Source organism: Podarcis vaucheri (genome assembly GCF_965113315.1).
Source record: "Podarcis vaucheri genome assembly, chromosome: 18".
Classification (NCBI taxonomy): Eukaryota; Metazoa; Chordata; class Lepidosauria; order Squamata; family Lacertidae; genus Podarcis; species Podarcis vaucheri.
The window spans coordinates 6,726,062-6,752,106 of NC_138756.1; the positions used below are offsets into that span (position 1 = coordinate 6,726,062).

At 49.1% G+C, this 26,045-nt stretch overlaps 2 protein-coding genes across 3 annotated transcripts in view; one reads left to right on the top strand and one right to left on the bottom strand.

Moving 5' to 3' along the window:
- Window positions 1-26,045, bottom strand: part of TNFAIP8L1 (TNF alpha induced protein 8 like 1) — a 162,731-nt gene that overhangs the window by 21,979 nt on the left and 114,707 nt on the right. The gene's annotated exons all lie outside the window — the stretch shown is intronic.
- On the top strand, window positions 602-24,726 carry CREB3L3 (cAMP responsive element binding protein 3 like 3). Of its 2 annotated transcripts, XM_082206508.1 has the most exons (11): window positions 602-662; window positions 833-1,001; window positions 5,918-6,042; window positions 8,694-8,997; window positions 12,773-12,885; window positions 14,989-15,123; window positions 16,476-16,582; window positions 18,278-18,346; window positions 19,223-19,307; window positions 19,949-20,045; window positions 22,768-24,726. In XM_082206508.1, the coding sequence occupies exons 3-11, from the start codon at window positions 5,920-5,922 to the stop codon at window positions 23,130-23,132; spliced, it is 1,398 nt and encodes a 465-aa protein (XP_082062634.1). In that variant the 5' UTR covers window positions 602-662; window positions 833-1,001; window positions 5,918-5,919; the 3' UTR covers window positions 23,133-24,726. The 2 variants fall into 2 exon arrangements, with proteins under 2 accessions (XP_082062634.1, XP_082062633.1); XM_082206507.1 differs by having other exon boundaries at window positions 622-1,001.

Consider the following 26,045-nt stretch of genomic DNA (forward strand, 5'->3'; position numbering starts at 1 on the left):
GGCCAGGCTCCCCAGGCAATCCAATCAAGTAACCTGCCAGACAGGAGGTAAACAACATTCAAATTTCTGTTTTAGACCACCTTTTCTGTGGTGTAGGTATGATGTATCGGGGGGGGGGGTGGTCTTGATCTACAGGGTGGCAATTTCAAAAGTCTTTATAAGGCTTTACACGCCATTGTTCTGGGTCCCTCCTCTCTCCTGCGGATGAGGGGAGCACCCTGTTGCAACAGATCAATAAAGATCAGGCTTACTAGCTGCTTTGCTTCTCAATATTCTCTGGTTGGCCTCTGTTATTCTCTCCTACCAATAGGGAACCTATGTAAGGATTCTATATGGGTTCTTGGATACCCCATAAGGGAAAAGGACAATTTTTGTTTACAACATGGCTACTATCGATTTTCTTGTCTTCCTTGGTTTTATTGTTTCTTTCCTTCTGTTTTTTTTCCAACAAAGCGGAAAACCTGGAAAGATAGATTGCGTCTGACCGTCCTGATAGCAATAAAAAGGGCAGACCGGAGGGTTGACCCTAGAAGGCGATTATTGAACATGCTGTTCTTTTTCAGGGAGAGGAAGCTATTTTTGAAATCTAGGTAAAAGTTCGCTGTGCAGAGAGGACTTTGCCCCTATGGACTCACTGCCCACCCCAGACTGGGAAGGAGCAGGTGTGGGCGGTGGTGGTCAAAAGCTATTTAGATAACGGTTACTCAATTTGACCCAGCGACGCCAATTCCTTCTTTTTGCCCATCAACGACCAGTCTTTGGTCCCATTGGTGGACTGGGCGAGGGGAGGGGTTTCTAGTCCCCTGACGCTGTCTTTTTTTGTTTTGTTTAGTTGGAGTTTAAACTTTGCTACACAGTGGAAGGAGGTTTCGGGGCAGAGGGACCCAAGGGAGACAGGAGGAGAGAAAAACTCAGCCGGGGACGCTGCCGTTGAGTTGGAATAAAGGCCGGTTGGCAAAAGCCACGTCGAAGGAGGCAGAAGTCACCGACACACAGCTGGGGTGAGTTGGCGAGGTTTGGTTTGTGGCAGGATTTGGTGCAAACCCCCCCACCGCGTCCGGCACCGTTTGACCCAACCTGGGCCATCTTTGGAAACCTGAGTAAGGCAAACAAGAGGACGAAGGTCAGGATGGAGACGGGAGGGTGGAGGGGAGATTGGACATTGAGTGGTGTATTAAGCCTGTTAGCCGCTTGAGCAACCAAACAACAAACAGTTTGGCTTGCGTCTGGCCCAGATCCACACCCTGCAGATCCTGCTCAGAGTAGACCCATTAAAACCAACAAACCTAGGGCTTGCTTTCAATTTTAGTTCCACCTGGAACAGACCTACGTACTGGAATTACTAAGTTAGTCACGCTCGTGAATTTCAGTGGGTCTGTGGCGAGAACAGCTCACGCTGGGCACGGCCCTGATCCGCCATGTTCATTAACTTTGGTGGATCTACTCTGCGTAAGGTGAGCATATGACACAAGCTTGCTTGGATTAACAGCCCCAGCTACAGTGGCATTTGCGTTTGCTTGCAATTATCCCTTTCAAAGCGGGGGAACATGTTCAAAATTGCTGGAGAGTCATGATTTTGTGGGTAGGCATGAACTGGAAAATTGTGCATGCGTGAATTCTGCTCACAGGGCCTGAATTACCGTGTGCCTGAGCCACAGTAGCAGAATGTGTACTTGGTGTCAAAGCTCAGGATAAAACCTGGTGGTTTAATATTGATTATTTCACGTATTTTAAATGTTTTACATCCTTTCCTTAAATGGATTTGTTTAAAGCAGCTTTGCAAAACCAAACACCGTACAACCGAACTAAGCACTAAACATGTTTGGGGTGGAAAAAAACCCAAAATGTATGTACTGCTGGATCGTAATAAAACCTCTGAACTGTTTACCAAAAAATAAGATTTAAATAGGACATTAACATTTTCAGTCTGTTAAAAACCGGTCTTGGAAACATTTGAAAGATAATTAAAATCAATGATGGGCTAAAAAGACTTGTGCTTAATCTCAAATGCTGTATGTTTGGGTAGGTAAAGGTAACGGGACCCCTGACCATTAGGTCCAGTCGTGACCGACTCTGGGGTTGTGGCGCTCATCTCGCTTTATTGGCCGAGGGAGCCGGAGTACGGCTTCCGGGTCATGTGGCCAGCAGGACTAAACCGCTTCTGGCGAACCAGAGCAGCGCACGGAAACGCCGTTTACCTTCCCGCCGGAGTGGTACCTATTTATCTACTTGCATTATGACGTGCTTTTGAACTGCTAGGTTGACAGGAGCAGGGAGCTCACCCCGTCACGGGGATGCGAACCGCCGACCTTCTGATCGGCAAGTCCTAGGCTCTGTGGTTTAACCCACAGCGCCACCCGTGTCCCTTAAAATGTTTTAAGCAGGCACCAAAAAGAGCAAAGATGTCAATAGGCAGGGAGTTCCAACGTGTAGGCACTGCCACGTTAAAATGTTGGTATTTTACATGTGCAGAATAATTATTACTGGCACCTGCGCCAGTTCCTCAGATCGAAATAGTCGACTGGACACATCTGGAAGTCAGTAAGGTGATCTTTCAGATAAACTGGCCTCAAGCGTTAAGGGGTTTTTATACTAGTACTGAGGGATGCGGGTGGCGTTGTAGTCTAAACCACTGAGCCTTGGACTTGCCAATCAGAAGGTCAGCGGTTCGAATCCCCATGACGGGGTGAGCTCCCATTGCTCGGTCCCTGCTCCTGCCAACCTAGCAGTTCGAAAGCACGTCAAAGTGCAAGTAGATAAATAGGTACCGCTGTGGCGGGAAGGTAAACGGCATTTCCGTGCGCTGCTCTGGTTCGCCAGAAGCGGCTTAGTCATGCTAGCCACATGACCCGGAAGCTGTACGCGAGATGAGTGCCGCAACCCCAGAGTCGGCCATGACTGGACCTAATGGTCAGGGGTCCCTTTACCTTTTTAATATACTGAGCTCGAATCCCGGGAAGAGGGAGGCACTAAGGATGAGTGGCTCCAGTGGTAAAGACTGGGAAATGGAACATCTCCCTGGATGGGGGCTACTCTGTATGAAAGAACAGGAATGGAGTTAGAGGGTGGCCTTTGGATCTGCCTTTGTCACTTGAGGCTCAGGAAGAGTGCGTTTTACCAGCTGGTGCGTCAATGACAGACATTCCTGGACAGGGGAAGGCTGGCCGCGGGGTGATTCATGGACTTGCATCCTTGGGACTCAGTGAATGCCATGTGCCTAGTCCAGAAGCCCCAGATGGTACAAAAAAATGCTGCAGCTAGACTTTTAATGTGGACAGACTTAAAGCATGGGTAGGCAAACCAAGAGGGACGTGGGTGGCGCTGTGGGTTAAACCACAGAGCCTAGGACTTGCTGATCAGAAGGTCAGCAGTTCGAATCCCCGCAACGGGGCGAGCTCCCGTTGCTCGGTCCCTGCTCCTGCCAACCTAGCAGTTCGAAAGCACGTCAAAGTGCAAGTAGATAAATAGGTACCGCTCCGGCAGGAAGGTAAACGGCATTTCCGTGCGCTGCTCTGATTCGCCAGAAGTGGCTTAGTCCTGCAGGCCACATGACCTGGAAGCTGTACGCCAGCTCCCTCGGCCAATAAAGCGAGATGAGCACCGCAACCCCAGAGTCGGCAACGACTGGACCTAATGGTCAGGGGTCCCTTTACCTTTACCTCTAGGCAAACTAAGGCCCAGGGGCATAGCTGTCAAGCGTCCCTTATTTGAAGGGACAGCCCCTTATTCCAGCACCATGTCCCGCTGCTGTCCCTTATTGATAGATGTCCCTTAAATGATGTCCCTTAAATTTCAAAGGAAGCAGCTCCTCTCCCTCCCTCCCTGCCGGCCAGGGAGGAGGGAGGCTCCAATTGTGTTGCTTGGCTGTGTTGCTCACCCAATAAGAAGTCTAAGAACGACTGGGGGGTGGAGCTTGCATGCCTTGTGTGTGGCTAGTTAATGCAAGCTGAGGAGGTTTTTGAATGCTGGACACCATTTTGTTGCACCTGCTGCAAACTTTGCAGTGCAAAGCCAGGCCGGGGAGCCATCTTAAGTTGAGGCTGCATAGGCCTTGTGGTGCATGTGATTCAGATTCTATTCAGTTGAACCTCTGGTTACAAAGTTAGTTGGACAGTGTTCTCAAAGCTACCAGCATGAGTTTGACCAGACTGCAGGAGGACAGGAAGACTGGAGTGCCTGGAACAGGTGAGGCTGCAGGTCCCTTATTTTGGCTGCTGGTCCCTTATTTTCAATGCTGCTGATACTTAAGAGCCATCAGCACACTTCAGGATCAGCAGAGTATTGGCAGTCAGCATTCAGCAGTTATGTACGGGCACTTGCTCCTGAATGGGGTAACTGTGCCCCTGAAGGACCAGGTGTGCAGCCTGGGAGTCATTTTGGACTCACGGCTGTCCATGGAGGCGCAGGTCAATTCTGTGTCCAAGGCAACTGTCTACCAGCTCCATCTGGTACGCAGGATGAGACCCTACCTGCTCGTGGACTGTCTCACCAGAGTGGTGCATGCTCTAGTTGTCTCCCGCTTGGACTACTGCAATGCGCTCTACGTGGGGCTACCTTTGAAGGTGACCCAGAAACTGCAATTAATCCAGAATGCGGCAGCTAGACTGGTGACTGGGGGCGGCCGCCGGGACCACATAACACCGGTCTTGAAAGACCTACATTGGCTCCCGGTACGTTTCCGAGCACAATTCAAAGTGTTGATGCTGACATATAAAGCCCTAAACGGTCTCAGCCCAGTAGACCTGAAGGAGCGTCTCTATCCCCATTTTTCTAGCTGGACACTGAGGTCCAGCACCGAGGGCCTTCTGGCAGTTCCCTCGCTGCGAGAAGTGAGGTTACAGGGAACCAGGCAGAGGGCCTTCTCGGTAGTGGCGCCCGCCCTGTGGAAAGCCCTCCCATCAGAATGTCAAAGAGGAAAACAACTACCAGACTTTTAGGAGACATCTGAAGGCAGCCCTGTTTAGGGAAGCTTTTAATGTTTGATGCATTACTGTATTTTAATATTTTGTTGGAAGCTGCCAGATGGGCGGGGTATAAATAATATGTTGTTGTTGTTGTTGTTACACCCGTCTTGAAAGACCTACAGTGGCTCCCAGTATATTTCTGAGCAAAATTCAAAGTGTTGGTGCTGACCTTTAAAGTCCTAAACAGACTCTGCCCTGTAGACCCGAAGGAGCGTCCATCCCCATCGTTCAGCCCGGACACTGAGGTCCAGCTCCGAGGGCCTTCTGGTGATTCCCTCACTGCGAGAAGCGAAGTTACAGGGAACCAGGCAGAGGGCCTTCTCGGTAGTGGCGCCCTCCCATCAGATGTCAAGGAAATACAACAACTACAGTAGCACCTCAGTTTAAGAACAGCACTGTTTATGAACTATTTGGTTTAAGAACTCTGCTCGTGCGTAAGTTGCCGCCTCTCCTGGCTATGTTGCCTGGTTAAACCTTTCTGTCTGGACAGCCCTTCACTTCGTGGCTGCCTCAGTCGCTAGCAGAATCCGTCAGTGGGCGTTTCTTAAACCTTTTCCAACATAAAAGTTGTTTGACACCCAGTCTCCTCCTACTCTCCCTGCGCGGAAGTCTTCTGCGCAGGCTGGGCGTGGGTAGCGGAGGACCCGTGCTCTCCCCGCTGGTGTCCGGTGAAGAGTCCTGGAGCCCTTTCGCCGATTCCCCCATCAGCCCCTCTATATCCCTGGTGTTGTGCTGATTTGCTTCCCCATCTGCGGAGCTGCCTCTCTCCCTGCTGGGCCCTTCTCCAGCATCATTTGAGAGCCTTCCCTCCGCCTCTAGCTCCGATGTCAGTTCCCTGACAGGTGGAATATAAATAATAAATTATTGTTATTGTTATTTCTGCATGGTGATGAATGCTGTGGATGTGGCCCACAGTCCTGAGCTTCCTCTCTGTCTCTCTCTCTCTCTTGCAGACATGACTGCCGCCAGCCTTGACAGCATGGAGCTGCTGGACCTCCTCTTTGACCGGCAAGACGGGGTCCTTCGCAGCGTGGAGATTGGGTCAACGGCGACAGCTTGGATGGGGCTGGAAGACAGCGTGAGTTTAAGAGCTTGTAGCGACACAGAAGCAGAGAGGGAATCATGGAACAGTAGGGTTGGAAGGGATCTCCAAGGGTCAGTCCAGTCCATAGCTGTCAACTTACAGATTTGAAAATAAGGGACCAGCAGCCTCGAAAATAAGGGATCAGCAGCCAAAATAAGGGATCAACAATTACTTTGATAAAATACATCTTTTGTTGCGTGCAAATGGCTTTAGGTCCATAAATTACCATATAGATTATATTCAACACAAAAAACAGCAACAATTTGTTGATGACAAAGCACAGCTGGACATAGAAAGGGCCCCATTACCTTCGGTAGCTTATTTAAGGGACATCATCAATAAGGGACAGCAGCAGGACATGGCGCTGGGATAAGGGACTGTCCCGCCAAATAAGGGACGCTTGACAGCTATGGTCCAGTCCAGCCCCCTGCAATGCAGGGATCACTCTTGCGGGAGACACCCACACCACAAAAACCCGATGTCTGGCTCCTTCCTCTGCCAAGCAGTGGCCAGAGCACATGGGGTCACAGGCACTGAAATATACTCGGAGTCGAGTGTGGATTTCATGCTCTTTATTCAGCTCATAGTGGTGAGGAGGAATGGAAATTCCCCCGAAATGTCTGCTTTATAGACATTATTTACACAATGGGCCCCATGTGATTGGATAATTCCGGGATTCTCCTGTAGGCCAATCAGGTTGTGGATTCACTTCCACCTGGAGTTGGATTGGGTGGCTCCTGTGGACCAATCAGACTGCTGCCTTCTGGATCCTATTGTTCTAGGACCAGTCAGACTGCTGCATTCTGGATCCTGTTGTTCTAGGACCAATCAGACTGCTGCATTCTGGATCCTGTTGTTCTAGGACCAATCAGACTGCTGCTTTTTGGATCCTATTCAACTCAGTACATAACAGGCACCAACATAGGCTCTCCCCTTTGGAGAGCAGAGGACACTGCAAAGACTCTTGTGCTTTTAGGTTTTATTCGCCTATTTACACCCTCCGTCTGCACGGAGGTGGTGCAGATCTTACAACGCGACCCAAAGCATTGCGGGCAGTCCTTCCTCCTTCATTGCCAAGATGGATCTCTCTTCATTTCCTCCTCCTCCTTCCCAGAAGCCCCTTGCCCTCCCCCAGAGCAGTTTTACCCAGGCAACCTTCTAAATCTCCAGTCCACAACTGGTGCGAAAAGTTCCATTGTCTACCACCCACGATGGCTCTCTTAACAGCCCTAGTTACAGATGGGTAGCCGTGTTGGTCTGCCATAGTCAAAATAAAAAAAATTCCTTCCTGTAGCACCTTAAAGACCAACTAAGTTAGTTCTTGGTATAAGCTTTCGTGTGCATGCACACTTCTTCAGATACACGACAGCCCTAGTTTGGCGAGGCTACCCAGGAATACCTTTGCAGCTTATAGTCTCCCTTCCTATCACAAATAACCCCAAAATCCTAGCATCTATTGATTTAATGTTTAGGGGAACACCCTCCCCCCCCAGTTCTGTAACACCATGAATTTGAACAGCTGTGGCACCCCACCCAAGGAAAAAGTGGGAACTGTAGTTTTCCATTCAACACCCAGCACCCTTAAACTACAGTTCCCAAGCTCTCTCACCAACAGGGAGGTCAGGCATCCTTTTTCACCGACTCCTTACCATATTTTGCGCTCTCCTCTTTCACCCTCATTAAGAGGTTCTTTAATTCCTCCTCACTTTCTGCCATCAAGGTTGTGTCATCTGCATATCTGAGGTTGTTTATATTTTTTCCGGCAATCTTAATTCCGGTTTGGGATTCATCCAGCCCAGCCTTTCACATGATGAGTTCTGCATACAAGTTAAATAAGCAGGGAGGCAATATACAGCCTTGTTGTACTCCTTTCCCAATTTTGAACCAGTCAGTTGTTCCATATCCAGTTCTACCGTACTTTTTGGCCCATAGGATGCACCGGCCCATAGGACGCATCAAGGTTTTTTTTTTGGGGGGGGGAAATAAAGGGGGGGGGGAATTATCCCCCCCCAGGCGCTTGTGGGCCGGCAGCGGGGAGAAGCGCTCTTCTCCCCGCCGCCCGCCTTCAGATCAGGTCCGGGGACAGCGGGAAGACGTGCTGCGCCTCCCCACTGTCCCCGGAGCTTGCGGGGCTGGCGGCGGGGTCTCCCCACTGTCAGCCTCCAAACCACTTCGGGAGACAGCGGGATGGCGGCGTTCCGCCTCCCTCTGTCCCCCGACCTTGTGGGGCTGGTGCTGGGGCTCTCCTGAAGCCTGGAGAGCGAGAGGGGTCGGTGCGCACCGACCCCTCTTGCTCTCCAGGCTTCAGCGAAAGCCTGCATTCGCCCCATAGGACGCACACACATTTCCCCTTCATTTTTGGAGGGGAAAAAGTGCGTCCTATAGGGCGAAAAATACGGTAAGTTCTTGTCCCATGTAGAGATTTCTCAGGAAACAGATCAGGCGCTCCCATTTCTGCCATAGTTTGCTGTGGCCGACACAGTCAAAGATGGCGGGACAGTGTTCTCGAAGCTACCAGCATGAGTTTGACCAAACTGCAGGAGGCAGTGGAGGACAGGAGTGCCTGGCGTGCTCTGGTCCAGGGGGTCACGAAGAGGCGGACACGACTGAACGACTAAACAAACAACTTGCCTGTCTTTTTACAGCGTTTGCTGAAAGCTCAAGAGAACGAGGATTTCATCAATTCTATCTTGGGGGCCCCAGATGCCGCCCTCGACTCCCCGAGCTGGTCCCCGGCGGCCAGCGACAGTGGCATCTCCGAGGACCCCAGCTCTGACCAACTGGACAGTCCCCCTCACTACGTTCCGACGGGCAGCCCGGGGGCCTACTCTGACGGAGGCTCACACAGTGACCTGGCTTACCCTGCCTATCAGGACTCCTGCCGGGCCCTCCCTGTTCTGAAAGGGCCGGGTGCTGAGCTTAGAGAAGCGGAGGTGTCTATAGACTTCAGTGAGTGACCCCTTCGCCTTTCGCTAGACCAGCTTTTCCCACAGTGCGTGTAAACAGCTTTTTCGTGGACAGGCGGAGTCCCCCCAACCCCAGAACGGAATACAGTGGTGCCCCGCAAGACGAATGCCTCGCAAGACGGAAAACTCGCTAGACGAAAGAGTTTTCCATTTTGGAGGTGCTTCGCAAAACGAATCTCCTATGGGCTTGCTTCGCAAGACGACAATGTCTTGCGAGTTCCTGCTGGTTTTTTTTCCTTCCCCCCTTTTTTCTAAGCCGCTAAGCCGTTTATCAGCTGATCCGATCAGCAGATAAGCCGCTAAAAGCCGCTAATAGCGCTAATCCGCTAATCCGACAATGGGCTTGCTTCGCAAGACGAAAAAACCGCTAGACGAAGAGAATCACAGAACGGATTCTTTCCGTCTTGCGAGGCACCACTGTAATGACAAGACAACATGCTACGGGATTAAAATTGGCCACAATTTTATTAAGTTTCAGATGTAGGGAGACCTTGGCTTAGGCACTGGGCGTTTATCCTTCCAGCCGGGGATCTGGGAGACTTCAGGGTTATCCAGAATGTGTGGGGATTGGGCTGGCTCTGGAGAACATATGTTCAAGCAGAGAGAGCCCGTCTCCCGTTACGCCGCCGCCGCAGAGGAGAGCAATGACAACCTCTCGGCGTATGGCCAATGCCTCCCCTCAAGACCCCTTTAATGGGGAACCCTGGTATCACCGCCGCAAGGGGGGCATGGGTCACCGCTTCACGCCCCCCCCCATTTAGGAAGATAGACTAAACGATTCCGCCCAAGGCCTGAAACCGCCAAAGTTGTGACGTTTTGCTACGGGAAAGGCAAAACCTGCCAATGCAGCAAAATTCATTTCCGGCCCTGACCCTGATGTTGCAGCGTCTGCATACTTGTGGAGAAGAGGCTAACCTGCAAAAAAAGCCTTTAACTGAGGGAGGGGAGGGTGGGAGAAGCTCTGGAGCCGACTGCCACTTTGCAGGTAAGATTCACCTTCTCTTGTGTGGGCAGGACGGTCCCTCTGCTTACCTGGCCAATCCCCTGGCAACGCCTCCTCAGGCGGGATTGGGCGATTAGCTGAGGTAGGCAGAGACCTCCAGGTATCCAGCCTGGGGAGGATGAAGCCAGCCCAAATTACCAGGAGTCGCACTGGGATCTGGGGGGCTGCGCACGACCACGCAAAAGGCACCCCCATTTGATGTGGGAGTGGTCATTGGAATGTTGGTATCGCTGGATCAGCTGCATCAGTTTCGTTGAATTATTTCTTTCATAACAAATCGCGTGATTGTAAAAAAATTGTTGCAGATCTAACTAATCAAACGTCTTCTCCCTCCTCCTCCTCCAAACCTTGTTTATTCAATTTCCTTATGGTCAATCAAAAACCTTGCTTATTTATTTTGTCCCGATTGTTCCTTGCTTAGAGTAGGAGGTGGCGCTGTGGTCTGAACCACTGAGCCTCTTGGGCTTGCCGATCAGAAGGTCGGCGGTTCAAATCCCCGCGACGGGGTGAGCTCCCGTTGCTCTGTCCCAGCTCCTGCCAACCTAGCAGTTCGAAAGCACACCAGCGCAAGTAGATAAATAGGTACCGCTGTGGCAGGAACGTAAACGGTGCTTCCGTGTGCTCTGATTTCCGTCCTGTTGCTCCAGAAGTGGTCAAAGGCCTGGAAACGATGCCTTATGAGGAACGGCTAAGAGAGCTGGGCATGTTTAGCCTGGAGAAGAGGAGGTTAAGGGGTGATATGATAGCCATGTTCAAATATATAAAAGGATGTCACATAGAGGAGGGAGAAAGGTTGTTTTCTGCTGCTCCAGAGAAGCGGACACGGAGCAATGGATCCAAACTACAAGAAAGAAGATTCCACCTAAACATTAGGAAGAACTTCCTGCCAGTAAGAGCTGTTCGACAGTGGAATTTGCTGCCAAGGAGTGTGGTGGAGTCTCCTACTTTGGAGGTCTTTAAGCAGAGGCTTGACAACCATATGTCAGGAGTGCTCTGATGGCGTTTCCTGCTTGGCAGGGGGTTGGACTCGATGGCCCTTGTGGTCTCTTCCAACTCTAGGATTCTATGAGGGGTACCCTGCGAACTTGTCTTTTTTTACCTTGTTTTCGTCTTTGTGCAAAATGCACCAGAGCAAACAGAAAGAAAAACAGAAGGGAAAGTGGACATTGCAGGGGCTTCCAGAGGGCTTATTTCTCCTGATTTGTTTGCAGGGAGATTACATGGCCATTTTGCATCAGAGCAGCTGCTGCCCTGGCCCTGTCACTTCCCTTATCTCTAAAAACTCTGACCTTTCGAGGGAGAAGGTTCCTCCAAGACCTGCCAGCCAATTTTAATTGCATCACCTGAATCTTGTCAGTATGTGATTGAATCCCACACCAAATGCGAGGACAGCCAGGGCAGTGCCCTCGGTCTCCAGGACCTGGTGCTAAGCGCATTGCTTAGGATCAGAGAATTGTAGGGTCGGAAGGGATCCCTGAGGGTCATCTAGTCCATCCCGCTACAAGGCAGGGATTACAGCTAAAGAATCAGTAAACCAGTAAAGGTAAAGGGACCCCTGACCCTTAGGTCCAGTCGTGACTGACTCTGGGGTTGCGGTGCTCATCTCGCTTTATTGGCCGAGGGAGCCGGTGTACAGCTTCCGGGTCATGTGGCCAGCATGACTAAGCCGCTTCTGGCGAACCAGAGCAGCGCACGGAAACACCGTTTACCTTCCCGCCGGAGTGGTACCTATTTATCTACTTGCACTGGTGTGCTTTCGAACTGCTAGGTTGGCAGGAGGAGGGACCGAGCAATGGGAGCTCACCCCCGTCACGGGGATTCGAACCGCTGACCTTCTGATCATCAAGTACTAGACTCTGTGGTTTAACCCACAGCGCCACCCGCGTCCCTGATGGCCACCCAACCTCCGCTTAAAAACCTCCCGTCAACCACTTTCCGAAGCATCCCAGCCCACCGTCAAACAGCTCTTACCGTCAGAAAGTTCTTCCTAATGTTTAGTCCGAATCTGCTTTCTAGTATTTGAACCCATCGTTTTGAGTCCCACCCCTCTGGAGCAGCGGGAAGCATAAGAGTTATGTATGCTGAACACGGATAGCTCACCTGTGGCCTCTCCTCCCAAAACTGGTCATTTAAAAATAATCTTAATGCACTTTGAAAAAAATAAATCTGTTTTTCCTATTGATCTCCTGCCGAACTGCTTGCTCCCTGATTATTATTATTTTTTACCATTTTCATTTTCTCTAAAAACATTTTAACCCCCCTCCAATTACAGTGGTACCTCGGGTTAAGTACTTAATTCGTTCCGGAGGTCCGTTCTTAACCTGAAACTGTTCTTAACCTGAAGCACCACTTTAGCTAATGGAGCCTCCTGCTGCCCCTGCGCCGCCACTGCGCGATTTCTGTTCTCATCCTGAAGCAAAGTTCTTAACCCGAGGTACTATTTCTGGGTTAGCGGCGTCTGTAACCTGAAGCGTATGTAACCCAGGGAACCACTGTACTCTCATAAGCCACCCGCTGTGATACCATGATGCCAAAAACATTTTTTTGGGGGTGGGGCCTGTTCAAGCCCTTCCCCAGAGTTGTTGTATATACGATTATTTGGTTGGGGGGCGGGAATATAATTAATTAATTAATTTTTAAAAAATTCCAAAGATCCCACATTGTGATACTCTAATGCCAAAAGCTTCTTATATGCACCCCTCCCTGTTTTTTTTTAAATGCAGCAGCTCTGAGCATTTTCTTTCCTCTTTTGCAGATATGTGGGAGGCAGGATTTTACCCGGAGGAGAGGCAGGAGCAAGCCGCCCCCCAGCTGAATTCGTGCACGCTGACCATAAAGGACCTTTTGCTGTCAAACAGCTGTGAGATGGTGAGACTCTCAATGGTGCTGACCTTTAAAGCCTTAAACAGCCTCGGTCCTGTATACCTGAAGGAGCGTCTCCGTCCCCATCGTCCAGCCCGGACACTGAGGTCCAGCGCCGAGGGCCTTCTGGTGGTTCCCTCGTTGTGACAAGTGAGGTTACAGGGAACCAGGCAGAGGGCCTTCTTGGTGGTGGCGCCCGCCCTGTGGACCGCCCTCCCAGCAGATGTCAAGGCAGTAAACAACTATTTTACTTTTAAAAGACAACTGAAGGCAGCCCTCTTTAGGGAAGTTTTTAATGTCTGACATTGTATTGTTTTTAATATTCGATTGGAAGCCGCCCTGAGGGGCCGGGGAAACCCAGCCAGATGGGCGGGGTATAAATAATAAATTATTATTATATTATTATTATAATCAGGCTAAAGCTGTCAGAAGGCTTCCAAGAAATCCTGGTTTGCTTTTACAGTACAGTCATACCTCGAGTTGAATGTGCTTCGGGTTGAGCGCATTCGAGTTGTGCTCCGCGGCAACCCTGAGGTAACGGAGCGCGTTACTTTCAGGTTTCGCCACTCGCGCATGCACGGACGCTCAGAATGACGTCACGCGCATGTGCGGAAGCGGTGAAACGCAACCCGTGCACGCCCCAACGCGTTTTGCGATTCTGAAATATACTCAGAGTTGAGAGTGGATTTCATGCTCTTTATTCAGCTCATAGTGGTGAGGAGGAATGAATGTCCCCTCAAAGTATCTGCTGTATATACATTATTTACACAATGGGCTGCACGCGATTGGCTAATTCCAGAATTCTCCTGTAGGCCAATCAGGTTGTGGATTCACTTCCATCTGGAGCTGGATTGGGTGGCTCCTGCAGACCAATCATACTGCTGCATTGTTCTAGGACCAATCAGACTGCTGCCTTTTGGATCCTATTGTTCTAGGACCAATCAGACTGCTGCATTCTGAATCCTATTGTTCTAGGACCAATCAGACTGCTGCATTCTGTATCCTATTGTTCTAGGACCAATCAGACTGCTGCATTCTGGGTCCTATTGTTCTAGGACCAATCAGACTGCTGCATTCTGGATCCTATTGTTCTAGGACCAATCAGACTGCTGCATTCTGAATCCTATAGTTCTAGGACCAATCAGACTGCTGCATTCTGGATCTTATTGTTCTAGGACCAATCAGACTGCTGCATTCTGGATCTTATTGTTCTAGGACCAATCAGGCTGCTGCATTCTGGATCCTATTGTTCTAGGACCAATCAGGCTGCTGCATTCTGGATCCTATTGTTCTAGGACCAATCAGGCTGCTGCATTCTGGATCCTATTGTTCTAGGACCAATCAAACTGCTGCATTCTGGGTCCTATTGTTCTAGGACCAATCAGACTGCTGCATTCTGGATCCTATTCAACTCAGTACATAACAGTTCCGTTCGGGATGCGAACGGGGCTCCAGAACGGATCCCGTTCGCATCCCGAGGTGCCACTATACATGTATTGTCTTCTGTTGAAGAACCTAGTAAGCGGCCGTCTTCAGCTTTGATTAATGTGCCCCTTTCACACTGGCTCCCGGTGGAGTACAGGATCAGGTTTAAGGTGCTGGTTTTAACCTTTAAAGCCCTATGTGGCCTAGGACCCTCGTATCTACGGGACCGCCTCTCCTGGTATGCCCCACAGAGAAACCTACGGTCTGCAAATAATAACATCCTCCAGGTCCCAGGCCTCAGAGAGGTTAGGCTGGCCTCAACTAGAGCCAGGGCCTTCTCGGCTGCGGCTCCAACCTGGTGGAACGCTCTGTCACAAGAGACAAGGGCCCTGCGGGACCTGACATCTTTCCGCAGGGCCTGCAAGACAGAGTTGTCCCGCCAGGCCTTTGGTCAGGGCGCAGCCTGACTCCCTCCTCTGGCAACCTGCACAGAATTTTGCTTAATTGGTTGCCATCAATTTGATTTAATTAATTCTTATAATGAAATATTTTTAGATTGTGTGGCTATTTGACTGTTTGATTATTTGATTGTTGTTAGCCGCCCTGAGCCCGGCTTCGGCTGGGGAGGGCGGGATATAAATAAAATTTATTATTATTATTATTATTATTATTCTCATGTCGCAGCACCAACAAGGCATGAACCCATCGCTGTTGAGACAAACCCCCGGGACCTGCCAGGAACTGGTCCTGACCGAGGATGAGAAGAAGCTATTGGCCAAGGAAGGAGTGACTCTACCCACCCAACTGCCTCTCACCAAGGTGAGTGCTTCACCAGGCCAAAGGGTCCATCATCATCATCCTCTTCCTGCATTGGCCAACCAGATACCTCAATGAGAATGCCCCAGATTCTGGAAACTGCAGGAGGACAAAGGGTTCTTGTGCTTTCAGGATTCGCACAGGCGTCTGGGCAGCCACTGTGAGGACAGGATGGTGGCTTAGATGGGCCATTGGCCCAGGGGCGTAGTGGGGGTGCCACGGTCCGGTTCACGGGCGATCGAAGTCCCTGCAGGGGACGTCAGGGCCGGGGGCAAGATGGCGGGGAGGGAGCAGGAACGGGGGTCCAGGAGTCAGGAAGTCAGGGGTCTGAGGGTCAGGAAGCAAGGAGTCACGAAATCAAGGGTCCGAGAATCAAGAAGTCACAAAGTCAGGGGTCCAAGGAGCAAGGAGTCAAGGAGCCAAACGCAGCAAGGCAGGGAACGTGTTGCCGACCTTATATCCCTTGCCAGCTCTTGCCACCAGGTGCTGTGAGTAACCAATCGACCTCACCTGTGCGGCCGCACCTTGCCTCTCCAGAACAAACTTAGGAAGGCCCCAGTCCTGCAAGGTCCTATTGGTCACAGGGCCTGGCTCCTGCATGCATTCCTGACAAGGGGGGCTACCAAGGCAGTTGCCATGGGCACAAAATATATATATATGGGGGCACCTCTACAGCTGCCATCCCGACCAGAGGCACTCCTCGTCCCACCTGCCTGCATCACCTGATGTCAGGGATGTGGCTGAATCGAACGCCTGGGAAGAGTCCGACTCTGGAGTGAAGGAATGCCTGTACAAAGGGAGATTCTGGAGACGAGGAATTGCAGCCACAGCCAGAGCAGGATGGGCTAGTTCGGCCCCTATTCACCAAGAGTTCCCAGACTCGGAAAGCTCACAAGCAGAGGGAGGGGAGGAGATAGATGACATTGAGGGGGTCGCTATGCAACCAGGAGGCAGGCGGTGCTTAGAGCAGGGGTTGTCAACCTGGTCCCTACCGCCCACTAGTGGGCGTTTCAGGATTCTAGGTGGGCGGTGTGGGGTTCTACGGCACAAGCTAAATCCTCCTTCCATCGAGCACTGGTGGGCGGTAAGGAACTTTCACCATCAAGAAAGATGCATTAGTGGGTGGTAGGTATAAAAAGGTTGAATAATCCTGGATTAGAGGGATCTTCGTTTGATAGTGGGTGTGTGTGCGTGTGTGGTTAACCCACCTTCTCAAACCAGAAGATCTGAAAGGGTTAAAATGCAGCAGAAGTGTAAGAGAGGAAGGACTGGACTTTGGCGCCCTTCGTGCTGTGACGGGGCGGAAACCCATGACTAGAATCCAGCTGTTAAGCTGTTTCCTTTGCACCTTGCAGTATGAGGAGAGAGTCCTCAAGAAGATTCGCCGAAAGATCCGAAACAAGCAGTCGGCGCAGGAAAGTCGGAAGAAGAAGAAAGAGTATATTGACGGACTGGAGAGCCGGTAAGTCATCTTTCTGCGCCCTCTTCCTGCAGAATTTATTCATAGTCTGATAAAGAAGTGGGAAAGTAGATGTGAAAGTTGAAAATTTTGAGTTTAGTGTTCAGTTCAGTTTGATTTATACTTTTCAAATTTATACATTTCGTTAGTTTTACAATCAATCTGACATCCTAAAATTTGACTTCCTTCCCCCTCTTTCTGCAGTTTCTTAAATTTCTTTCTCCCCCCCAAAAAAACAGTGGACACTCGTGCACGCGCGGGTTGCGATTCGGCACTTCTGTGCATGCGCAAAACGCGATTTAGCTCTTCTGTGCATGCACAAGCTCTGCAAAGTTGTCACTTGCATTGGAAAAGGAATCTGCTGCTGGCACCAATGGAAGCTGCACGCTCCATTCTCTCTGCTCCTAGTGCATAGATCTTGCCACCTCGTTTTCTCAGCCTTCTTTTTCTTTACATTTCCAACATATGTTTGACCCGGTTTTGTACATTTTTGCTATTTGTAATGGTGAGATATACCATCTGTACATCATTTTCATATACTTTTCTTTCAAAAGAGAACAATCTGTAAATTTCAGATCTACTTTCCACAATTTCCCCCAGTCCTCAAATTGTATATTATGTCCTATATCTTGTGCCCATTTGATCATGACCTATTTGACCTCCTCGTCTTTTGCTTCCTGTTCTAGCAGAATATGCTTTCTTCAGCAGCTTCACCACTGCTTCTAACTTTCTTTTGAAATCTGGAAGTTATATAACCGAACCCTTTCTTGTTATCGTCCTTATGCATCTCATGCAATTGTCTGCAGTGTAACCAACTCTGAAAATGATCTTTAATTTCCTCATAATATTTTAATTCCCATTTCCCTTCTTGAATCCTCAGCAAGTCTTTATATGTAGGCCGCTTCCCCTTTTTGCCAAGCAGTTTGAGTAATGAAGCTTCAATTGGTGATAACCACCAGGGTGTTTTAAGTTTTAAGAAACTTTTAAGGGGTGGCTGAGCTTCTTGCTATCCTTTCCTACTGTGATAGGAATTTTATGGTCTTAGATATATGGTAATGTTGATAAGTGTACCAACCAAGCACATACATAGATCAGCACAGGAAGACCAACCTGGAACCATTTTGGTTCCTAAACTGAGCCAATGTTTTCTCTGCAAGGTCAAAGTGGAAAAGCCTCCCCATTGTCTTTTCCTTCACAAATCCTGCCTTAAGGGTATGTCTGTGTTTGAATAGGGTGTGAGCCTGTGGCCTGGCCCAGGAAGTGAGTATTTATCACTACAAAAGACTGGCCAGGCTCCCCAGGCAATCCAATCAAGTAACCTGCCAGACAGGAGATAAACAGCAACAGGAGGAAAACAACATGCAAATTTTCTGTCTTACACCCCTTCTGTGATGTATGTATGATGTTTCTGGGGGTGGTCTTGATCTACAGGGTGGAAATTTCAAAAGTCTTTATAAGGCCTTGCACACCATTTTTCTAGGTCCCTCCTCTCTCCTGCATGTGAGGGGAGCACCCTGTTGCAACAGATCAATAATTACTAGCTGCTTTGCTTCTCAATATTCTCTGCTTGGCCTCTGTTATTTTCTCCTTCCAATAGGGAACCTATGTAAGGACTCTATATGGGCTCTTGGATACCCCATAAGGGGAAAGGGCATATTTTTGTTTACAACACTACTCACCCGTTTTGCCATCTTCCAGGATGTCCGCCTGCACGGCTCAGAACCAGGAGCTGCAAAGGAAAGTCGTTCACTTGGAGAAGCAGAACTTGTAAGTCGTTTCCTGCTTCCATAGTGGTGTTTTTTTCCTTTTGTTTTTTAACCGGGAAGCAATTACTCGCGCGCGCGGGGCTGCTGCTGGTGGTGGCGGATGAGGAGCAACCACGAGACATCTATACCTGCGCAGATGTAGGACGTGTGGAGGACTGAATTTAAGAATAGAAATGCGAGGACCCCAAAATGGACAGAAACGCGCCCATCCCTGGTTATCCACCTGAAATATACAGTGGTGCCCCGCAAGACGAATGCCTCGCAAGACGGAAAACTCGCTAGACGAAAGAGTTTTCCGTTTTGGAGGTGCTTCGCAAAACGAATCTCCTATGGGCTTGCTTCGCAAGACGGAAATGTCTTGCGAGTTCCTGCGGGGTTTTTTTCCCCTTTCCCCCCTTTTTCTAAGCCGCTAAGCCGCTTATCAGCTGATCCGATCAGCAGATAAGCCGCTAAAAGCCGCTAATAGCGCTAATCCACTAATCCGTCAATGGGCTTGCTTTGCAAGACGAAAAAACCGCTAGACGAAGAGAATCACAGAACGGATTCTTTTCGTCTTGCGAGGCACCACTGTACTTGGAGTAGAGTGTGGATTTCATGCTCTTTACTCACCTCATAGTAGTGAGGAATGGAAGTTCCCCCGAAATGTCTGCTTTATATACATTATTTACACAACGGGCCCCACGTGATTGGCTAGTTCCAGGATTCTCCTGTAGGCCAATCAGGTTGCGGATTCACTTCCACCTAGAGTCGGATTGGGTGGCTCCTGCGGACCAATCAGACTGCTGCCTTCTGGATCCTATTGTTCTAGGACCAATCAGACTGCTGCAATTTGGATCCTATTCCACTCAGTACATAACACCACCTAATTTCTTCCCAGGTCCCTCCTGCAGCAACTGAAGAAACTCCAGGGACTGGTGATGCAGTCAAGCGGCAAGGCAGCCCAAACAGGCACTTGTGTTGCGGTACGTGGTAGTGTGTGTGTGTGTGGGGGGGTCATGTGGGTGTGGAAGAAGCTGGTCTATTCCCCCTCCCCGCTGCCTCTTTTCAAGAGAGGTTTTGGGATGAATCTAGGCTTGAATGAGCCTGAGCAGCCCGGGCCAATGATGGAGAGAGACGCCGTGGCCCTTCAGAGGTTGCTGGGCTCCAAGTCCTACTCAAGAGTGGGCCTGTGGAAGTTAATGGGCACAACTAAGGCTAAGACTAAACCACTGGGCCTGTTGGGCTTGCCGATCAGAAGGTCGGCGGTTTGAATCCCCACACGGGGTGAGCTCCCGTTGCTCGGTCCCAGCTCCTGCCAACCTAGCAGTCTGAAAGCACGCCAGTGCAAGTAGATAAATAGGTACCGCTCTGGCGGGAAGGTAAATGGTGTTTATGTGTGCTGTGGTTTCCGTCACGGTGTCCCATTGCGCCAGAAGCAGTTTAGTCCTGCTGGCCACATGACCCGGAAAGCTGTCTGCAGACAAACGCCGTCTCCCTCGGCCTGAAAGTGAGATGAGCTCTGCAACCCGAGAGTCGTCTGCGACTGGACTTAACCATCCAGGGGTCCTTTACCTTTTAAGACAGACACCTGACTCTACTTTCTGCCCCCACCCACCCCTTTCAGGTGCTGCTGCTTTCCTTTGCCCTGATCGTCTTCCCCTCCATCAGACCTTTCACTCGCAACAAAGCCGAGTTGGAAGGAGACTTCATACCTGTGAGAGGTGAGCGATGGGTTGGGTGAAAATGAGTGGCTGACAAGCACACATATACACACAGTAAATTGCCAGAGGTACTGAATATTTGATGCACAGAACATCTTGTTTTGTGTTCAGTAGCTAGGTATTGGGGAGAGAATGATTCAGTACATATTTAATGGCAAACATATCTAATTTGGAGGTTTTTCAGCAAAGGATGGGTGGGAAACTCAGCCAGATGGGCAAGGTGGTATTTTTATTATTATTATTATTATTATTATTATTATTATTATTATTATTATTATTATTATTATTTCAAGTTCCAAGATGGTCAAGGGCCTGGAGACCAAGCCTTATGCCAACTATTTCTTTTTTAAAAAATCATTTTTATTGATTTTCCAATAAAAAACATCCAATTAATATATCCAATCATAATACGCCAATTAAAACACAAAAAATAAAAAAGACCAAATTATAATTATTAATTTTTTTGAGCTCCCCACGGTCTGGATCTCTGAAGCATATCTCCACATCTCATTCCTGCCTCTCCTCGTTGTTTCCCTATTTTCCACATCTCGATTTTGACGCTTTGTAATTCTCCGCCCCTGGGTCCACGATTCTCAATCATGTCAAACATCATGTACTTTCATCCGTCGAATACGGCTTCGTTAGTATATATTTTTCCAACTGTCTTTTTATCAGCGCAGCTTCCTCTGACTCCATTCCAATCCGGGATGTATGCCAATTACCGTATTTTTTGCACCATAACACTCACTTTTTTCCTTCTAAAAAGTAAGGGGAAATGTCTGTGTGTGTTATGGAGGGAATGCCTACGGGTGGCATGCCTACGGATTTTCCTCCTCTAAAAACTACGTGCGTGTTATGGTCAGGTGCGTGTTATAGAGCGAAAAATACGGTATTTCTTTATACATTTTCCAAATGATTACAGATTAGTTCAATGCACCATATATTTCGCTATAAGAGACGCACCTTTTCCCTCCTAAAAAGTAAGGGGAAAGGTGTGTGCGTCTTATGGAGTGAATGCAGGCTGTGCAGCTATCCCAGAAGCCAGAACAGCAAGAGGGATTTCTGCTTTCACTGCGCAGCGCTCCCTCTCACTGTTCTAGCTTCAGGGATAGCCACGCAAAGCTTCTTGAGCGCAGCGGGAGCGTTCCTGCCTCTTCGCTCAAGAGGCTTTGCATTGCTTTCTTGTTTTCCTCCTCTAAAAACTAGATGTGTCTTATGATTGGGTGCGTCTTATAGAGCGAAAAATACGGTAATACAGTGGTGCCTCGCAAGACGAAATTTATTCGTTCCGCAAGTTTTTTCTTCTTGCGAGTTTTTCGTCTTGCGAAGCACGGTTTCCCATAGGAATGCATTGAAAATCAATCAATGCGTTCCTATGGAGACCGTCTGGGGACAGAGGGGAATGGCCGCGCGCCTTCCCCTCTGTCCCCTCTTTTGAAGCAAGGGGCGGAGGGGAGAAGATCGCTTCTCCCCGTTGCCGCCCCTTGGTTCAAAAGGGGTCCGGGGACAGAGGGGAATGGCCGCGCACCTTCCCCTCTGTCCCCGGAGATTGCGGGGCAAGCTTCGTTTTGCGAAGCAAGCCCATAGGGAAATTCGTCTTGCGAAGCAACTCGAAAATGAAAAAACCTTTCGTCTTGCGAGTTTTTTGTCTCGCGAGGCGTTCGTCTTGCGGGGCACCACTGTACAGGGATTGGAAACCAAGCCTTATGAGGCATGGTTGAGGGAGTCAGGTATGTTTAGCCTGGGAAACAGAAGACTGAGAGGCGACAGGATAGCCACATTCCTGATGGGAAGAGCTGTTTGGGAGGGCGATGGACTCCCTTGGAAGGTGATGGACTCTCCTTCTTTGGAGGTTTTTAAGCTGAGGTTGGGTGGCCATCTATCAGGGATGCTTTCGTTGAGATTCCTACATAGCAGTGGCTTGGAGGTTGCAGGAGTGCAAATATCCAGAGTGTGGGGATCAGATGGGATTACTATGAGGAATTATAAAATATGCATCAAGCCATTGTGTCCGTTATGAAAACATGGCGTTGACTGGGTTCGATTCATTGACAGTAATTTCTCATCAAATCCCACAAGCCTCTGCATTTCTGGCAATTTCTCTACTGTTCCATTTTCTACGCCTGAGAGGCACGTGTCAGCACTCTAAACACAGGCCAGTTGCTTCATCAGGCATCCTGAGCCATAAAAGATAGTAGGTAGCTTCTTTGATGTAGTTTGTTAATCTTTAGATAGATCTTAAGGGCCACAGAGCCTAGGACCTGCCGATCAGAAGGTCGGCGGTTTGAATCCCCACAACGGGGTGAGCTCCCGTTGCTCGGTCCCTGCTCCTGCTAACCTAGCAGTTCGAAAGCACATCAAAGTGCAAGTACATAAATAGGTACTACTCTGGCTGGAAGGTAAACGGCGTTTCCGTGCGCTGCTCTGGTTCGCCAGAAGCGGCTTAGTCCTGCTGGCCACATACCCAGAAGCTGTACGCCGGCTCCCTCGGCCAATAAAGCGAGATGAGCACTGCAACCCCAGAGTTGGCCATGACTGGACCTAATGGTCAGGGGTCCCTTTACCTTTAATCCTTCCTTTGCTTTGGAACGCCACAGGAGTAGATCATACGATTCTATGCTTCTCTGAAAGGCAGACCCCTCAATCTCTGAACCCTGCTGAATATTCGAGCCCATGTGCCCCTCATGGAGCTTATGCCTTGCCTTTCTCCCCCTCTTCCCAGTTTTTTCCAGGTCCCTCAACAACGACGCTTCCTCCAGGGTTGCCTACCCCATGGCAAAGGAAACCGACCAGAGCTCCAAAGAGCCCGAGAAACCCCTCTGGACCCAATACGCCCACAAAGGCCACACGGAGCAGGATGAAACCCTCAAAAACCTGGTCGTAAGGCACCACGTCTTGTCAAGGCACCACGACGCAGGAGAGGCCGTGGTGAGCAACAGCACCGAGCCTTTGCACGAGGTCGCCTACTCGCACTTGGAGGGACTTGAAGGCCCCGGGGAACACGCCGGGCACAGCTTGGCAGCAACGGCCTGGGCAGACTCTGGCCAGCCTAGCAAGGGGGTCCTGGAGCAGGCCGACGAGTTGTGACCCTCTCTCCCCGCTGCTTTCCCTTGTATGGCATTTGGGGGCTTAATAAGGGGTGGTGATGTGGGACAGGGCTGGATGTGTGTGGACCAAACTGCTGCTTTCCCACTGAGCAGGGAGGGGGGGAGGCATGGAGGTGCTGTTTGCAAGAGAGCAAGCGAAAAGTGTAAAGAGGGTGGCTTGCTTTCTTCTTGCCCTCTCTGTGGTAAGCTTCAGAAAAGCCCAACTCCTTCCCCCCAGTATCTGCGGTCAACAGCAGGCCTTAGTCAAAGGTTTGTTGAGTCCATCCTTACTCTGCCTACTGGACATCTCTCAGCAATTCCTCCTCTGCTTTAATAATAATAATAATAATAATTTTTTATTTATACCCAGCCCTTCCCGGTTCAGAAAACCGGGCTCAGGGCGGCAAACAACAAATTTAAAACACTTCATTGATGCAACGAAAAACAGCATAAAATACAGTATAAAACGTGAATAACAATAAATTCAGAATTCAAAAATCAATTTAGGGGGGAAATCCACCCAATAAACATTAGATGATCACCAGGGCTAGCTGGCTAAATTAGTCCTATTTGGGCCAGCGAGGAGACCAGGGGAGAATGAGCTGTGGGGTCTCAGAGTGGGTAATCTTCATAAAAGGGGAGGGGGAGGGAAGGAAGGGGAATAAAAGATGAGGCTGAGTTCAAATTAAAGGCCAGGCAGAATAGCTCTGTCTTACAGGCCCTGCGGAAGGAGGTTAAATCCTGCAGGGCCCTGGTCTCATGGGACAGAGCATTCCACCAGGTCGGAGCCATCACTGAGAAGGCCCTGGTGGAGGATAGTCTGACATCCTTAGGGCCCGGGACCTCTAAACTATGGTTGTTCGTGGACCTGAAGGTCCTCTGCGGGCCACACCAGGAGAGGCGGTCCCGTAAGTACAAGGGCCCTAAGCCACAAAGGGCTTTAAAGGTCAAAACCAGCACCTTAAACCTGACCCTGTATTCCACCGGGAGCCAGTGCAACTGGTAAAGCACTGGGTGAATATGCTCCCATGGCAGAGACTCTGTAAGGAGCCTCGCTGCAGCATTCTGCACCCGCTGGAGTTTCTGAGACAGTTTCAAGGGTAGAGCGAATTACCGTAGTCAAGCCTGGAGGTGACCATCGCATGGATCACTGTGGCCAGGTCGGGGCGGGAAAGGTAAGGGACCAACTGCTTAATGTGGTGATGGTGGAAAAAATTAGAGGTTTTGTCCGACATTGCCCACATGTTTTCGAGTATATTTCTTTGCAGTCACGAGGGCTAGAAACTCCCAAATGAAAGCTCGGTTGGGCAGGGAAAGGCAGTGATTTCTGTCCTGTCCTGGGTTCGTCTCAAACAGTGCTGTTCCTGTTCTGCTACAGTTCAGCTTCTGGAAAAACACACACCTTCTTTCGCTGTTTGCTGTAGCCTGGAAGTAATGTAATGAATTGTGTAATTAATCTCAATGGAAGGGAAGCATCAGAAGATAATTATTTATGTAATGTTTGTGGACTAAAAAAAAAAAAATCATTGCAAATACCACTTGTATGGGGGAAAAATTATAATGAATTGGAAAAAAATGTTTAAAAGTACATTCCCCCCCCCAAAAAAAACCCAGAGTCCTTTTTGTTGGGGATAATTCAGATGGAAATTCTCAGGTGTCAAAAAAGACTATTTTTGTATGCCACTACTGCGGCCCGTGTTTTGTTAGCCCAAAAATGGAAAACGAGCAAGGTCCCAACTAAAGAATGGCAACTTAAGCTGACATAATATGTGCAGATTGCGGACTTAACATATAGAATAAGAGAACAAGAAGAACATACGTTTAGAGAAGATTGGGAAAAGTTTATTGAATATATGGGGGGAAATTGTGTACGCTTGAAAATGCTGGCAGCATTAAGATAAATTCAACAGTGTAAATAAGTTTTAATGGATATAATAATGGAATACTGAATGGTATGGTTTCTGTAAAAATGCAGGGATTTATGATATGTAAAATGAACCATGGAAAGAGAAGAGGGGAAGTCACTGACATTTTAAGGTTGTTTAATGAATATTTTAAATTGCAAAATAGAAAACTTAATAAAAATTATTTAAAAAGAGCAAAATACCACTTGTATTAGCTTGTGTGATTTCCGTTCCTGATCTCCGAAGAATGTGCAAATTGCGGAAATGTCCGTTTCCGCTTCTGGCAGAATTCTGTGCCCTCCCCAGTGAACCCTGAGATTCTTAGGGAGCCGAATTCTGTGGCTGCATTCTCCAGCTTTTGTGTACACCTTTGCAGAATTGCAGCAAGGTTACCCATCCCTGGTTACACTCTTTTCTACTGCAGAATCAGAGCTGAGAAGCTTCTACAATCCAACTCTTGAGCCAGTTTTCAATAAACAAATACAGTGGTGACGAATGCCTCACAAGACGGAAAACTCGCTAGACGAAAGAGTTTTCCGTTTTGGAGGTGCTTCGCAAAACGAATCTCCTATGGGCTTGCTTCGCAAGACGACAATGTCTTGCGAGTTCCTGCTGTCAAAATAAAAAAATTCCTTCCAGTAGCACCTTAAAGACCAACTAAGTTAGTTCTTGGTATGAGCTTTCATGTGCATGCACACTTCTTCAGATAAGAAGAAGTGTGCATGCACACGAAAGCTCATACCAAGAACTAACTTAGTTGGTCTTTAAGGTGCTACTGGAAGGAATTTTTTTATTTTGACTATGGCAGACCAACACGGCTACCTATCTGTAACGAGTTCCTGCTGGTTTTTCCCCCCTCCCCCCCTTTTTCTAGGCCGCTAAGCCGCTTATCAGCTGATCCGATCAGCAGATAAGCCGCTAATAGCGCTAATCCTTCAATGGGCTTGCTTCGCAAGACGAAAAAACCGCTAGACGAAGAGAATCACAGAACGGATTCTTTTCGTCTTGCG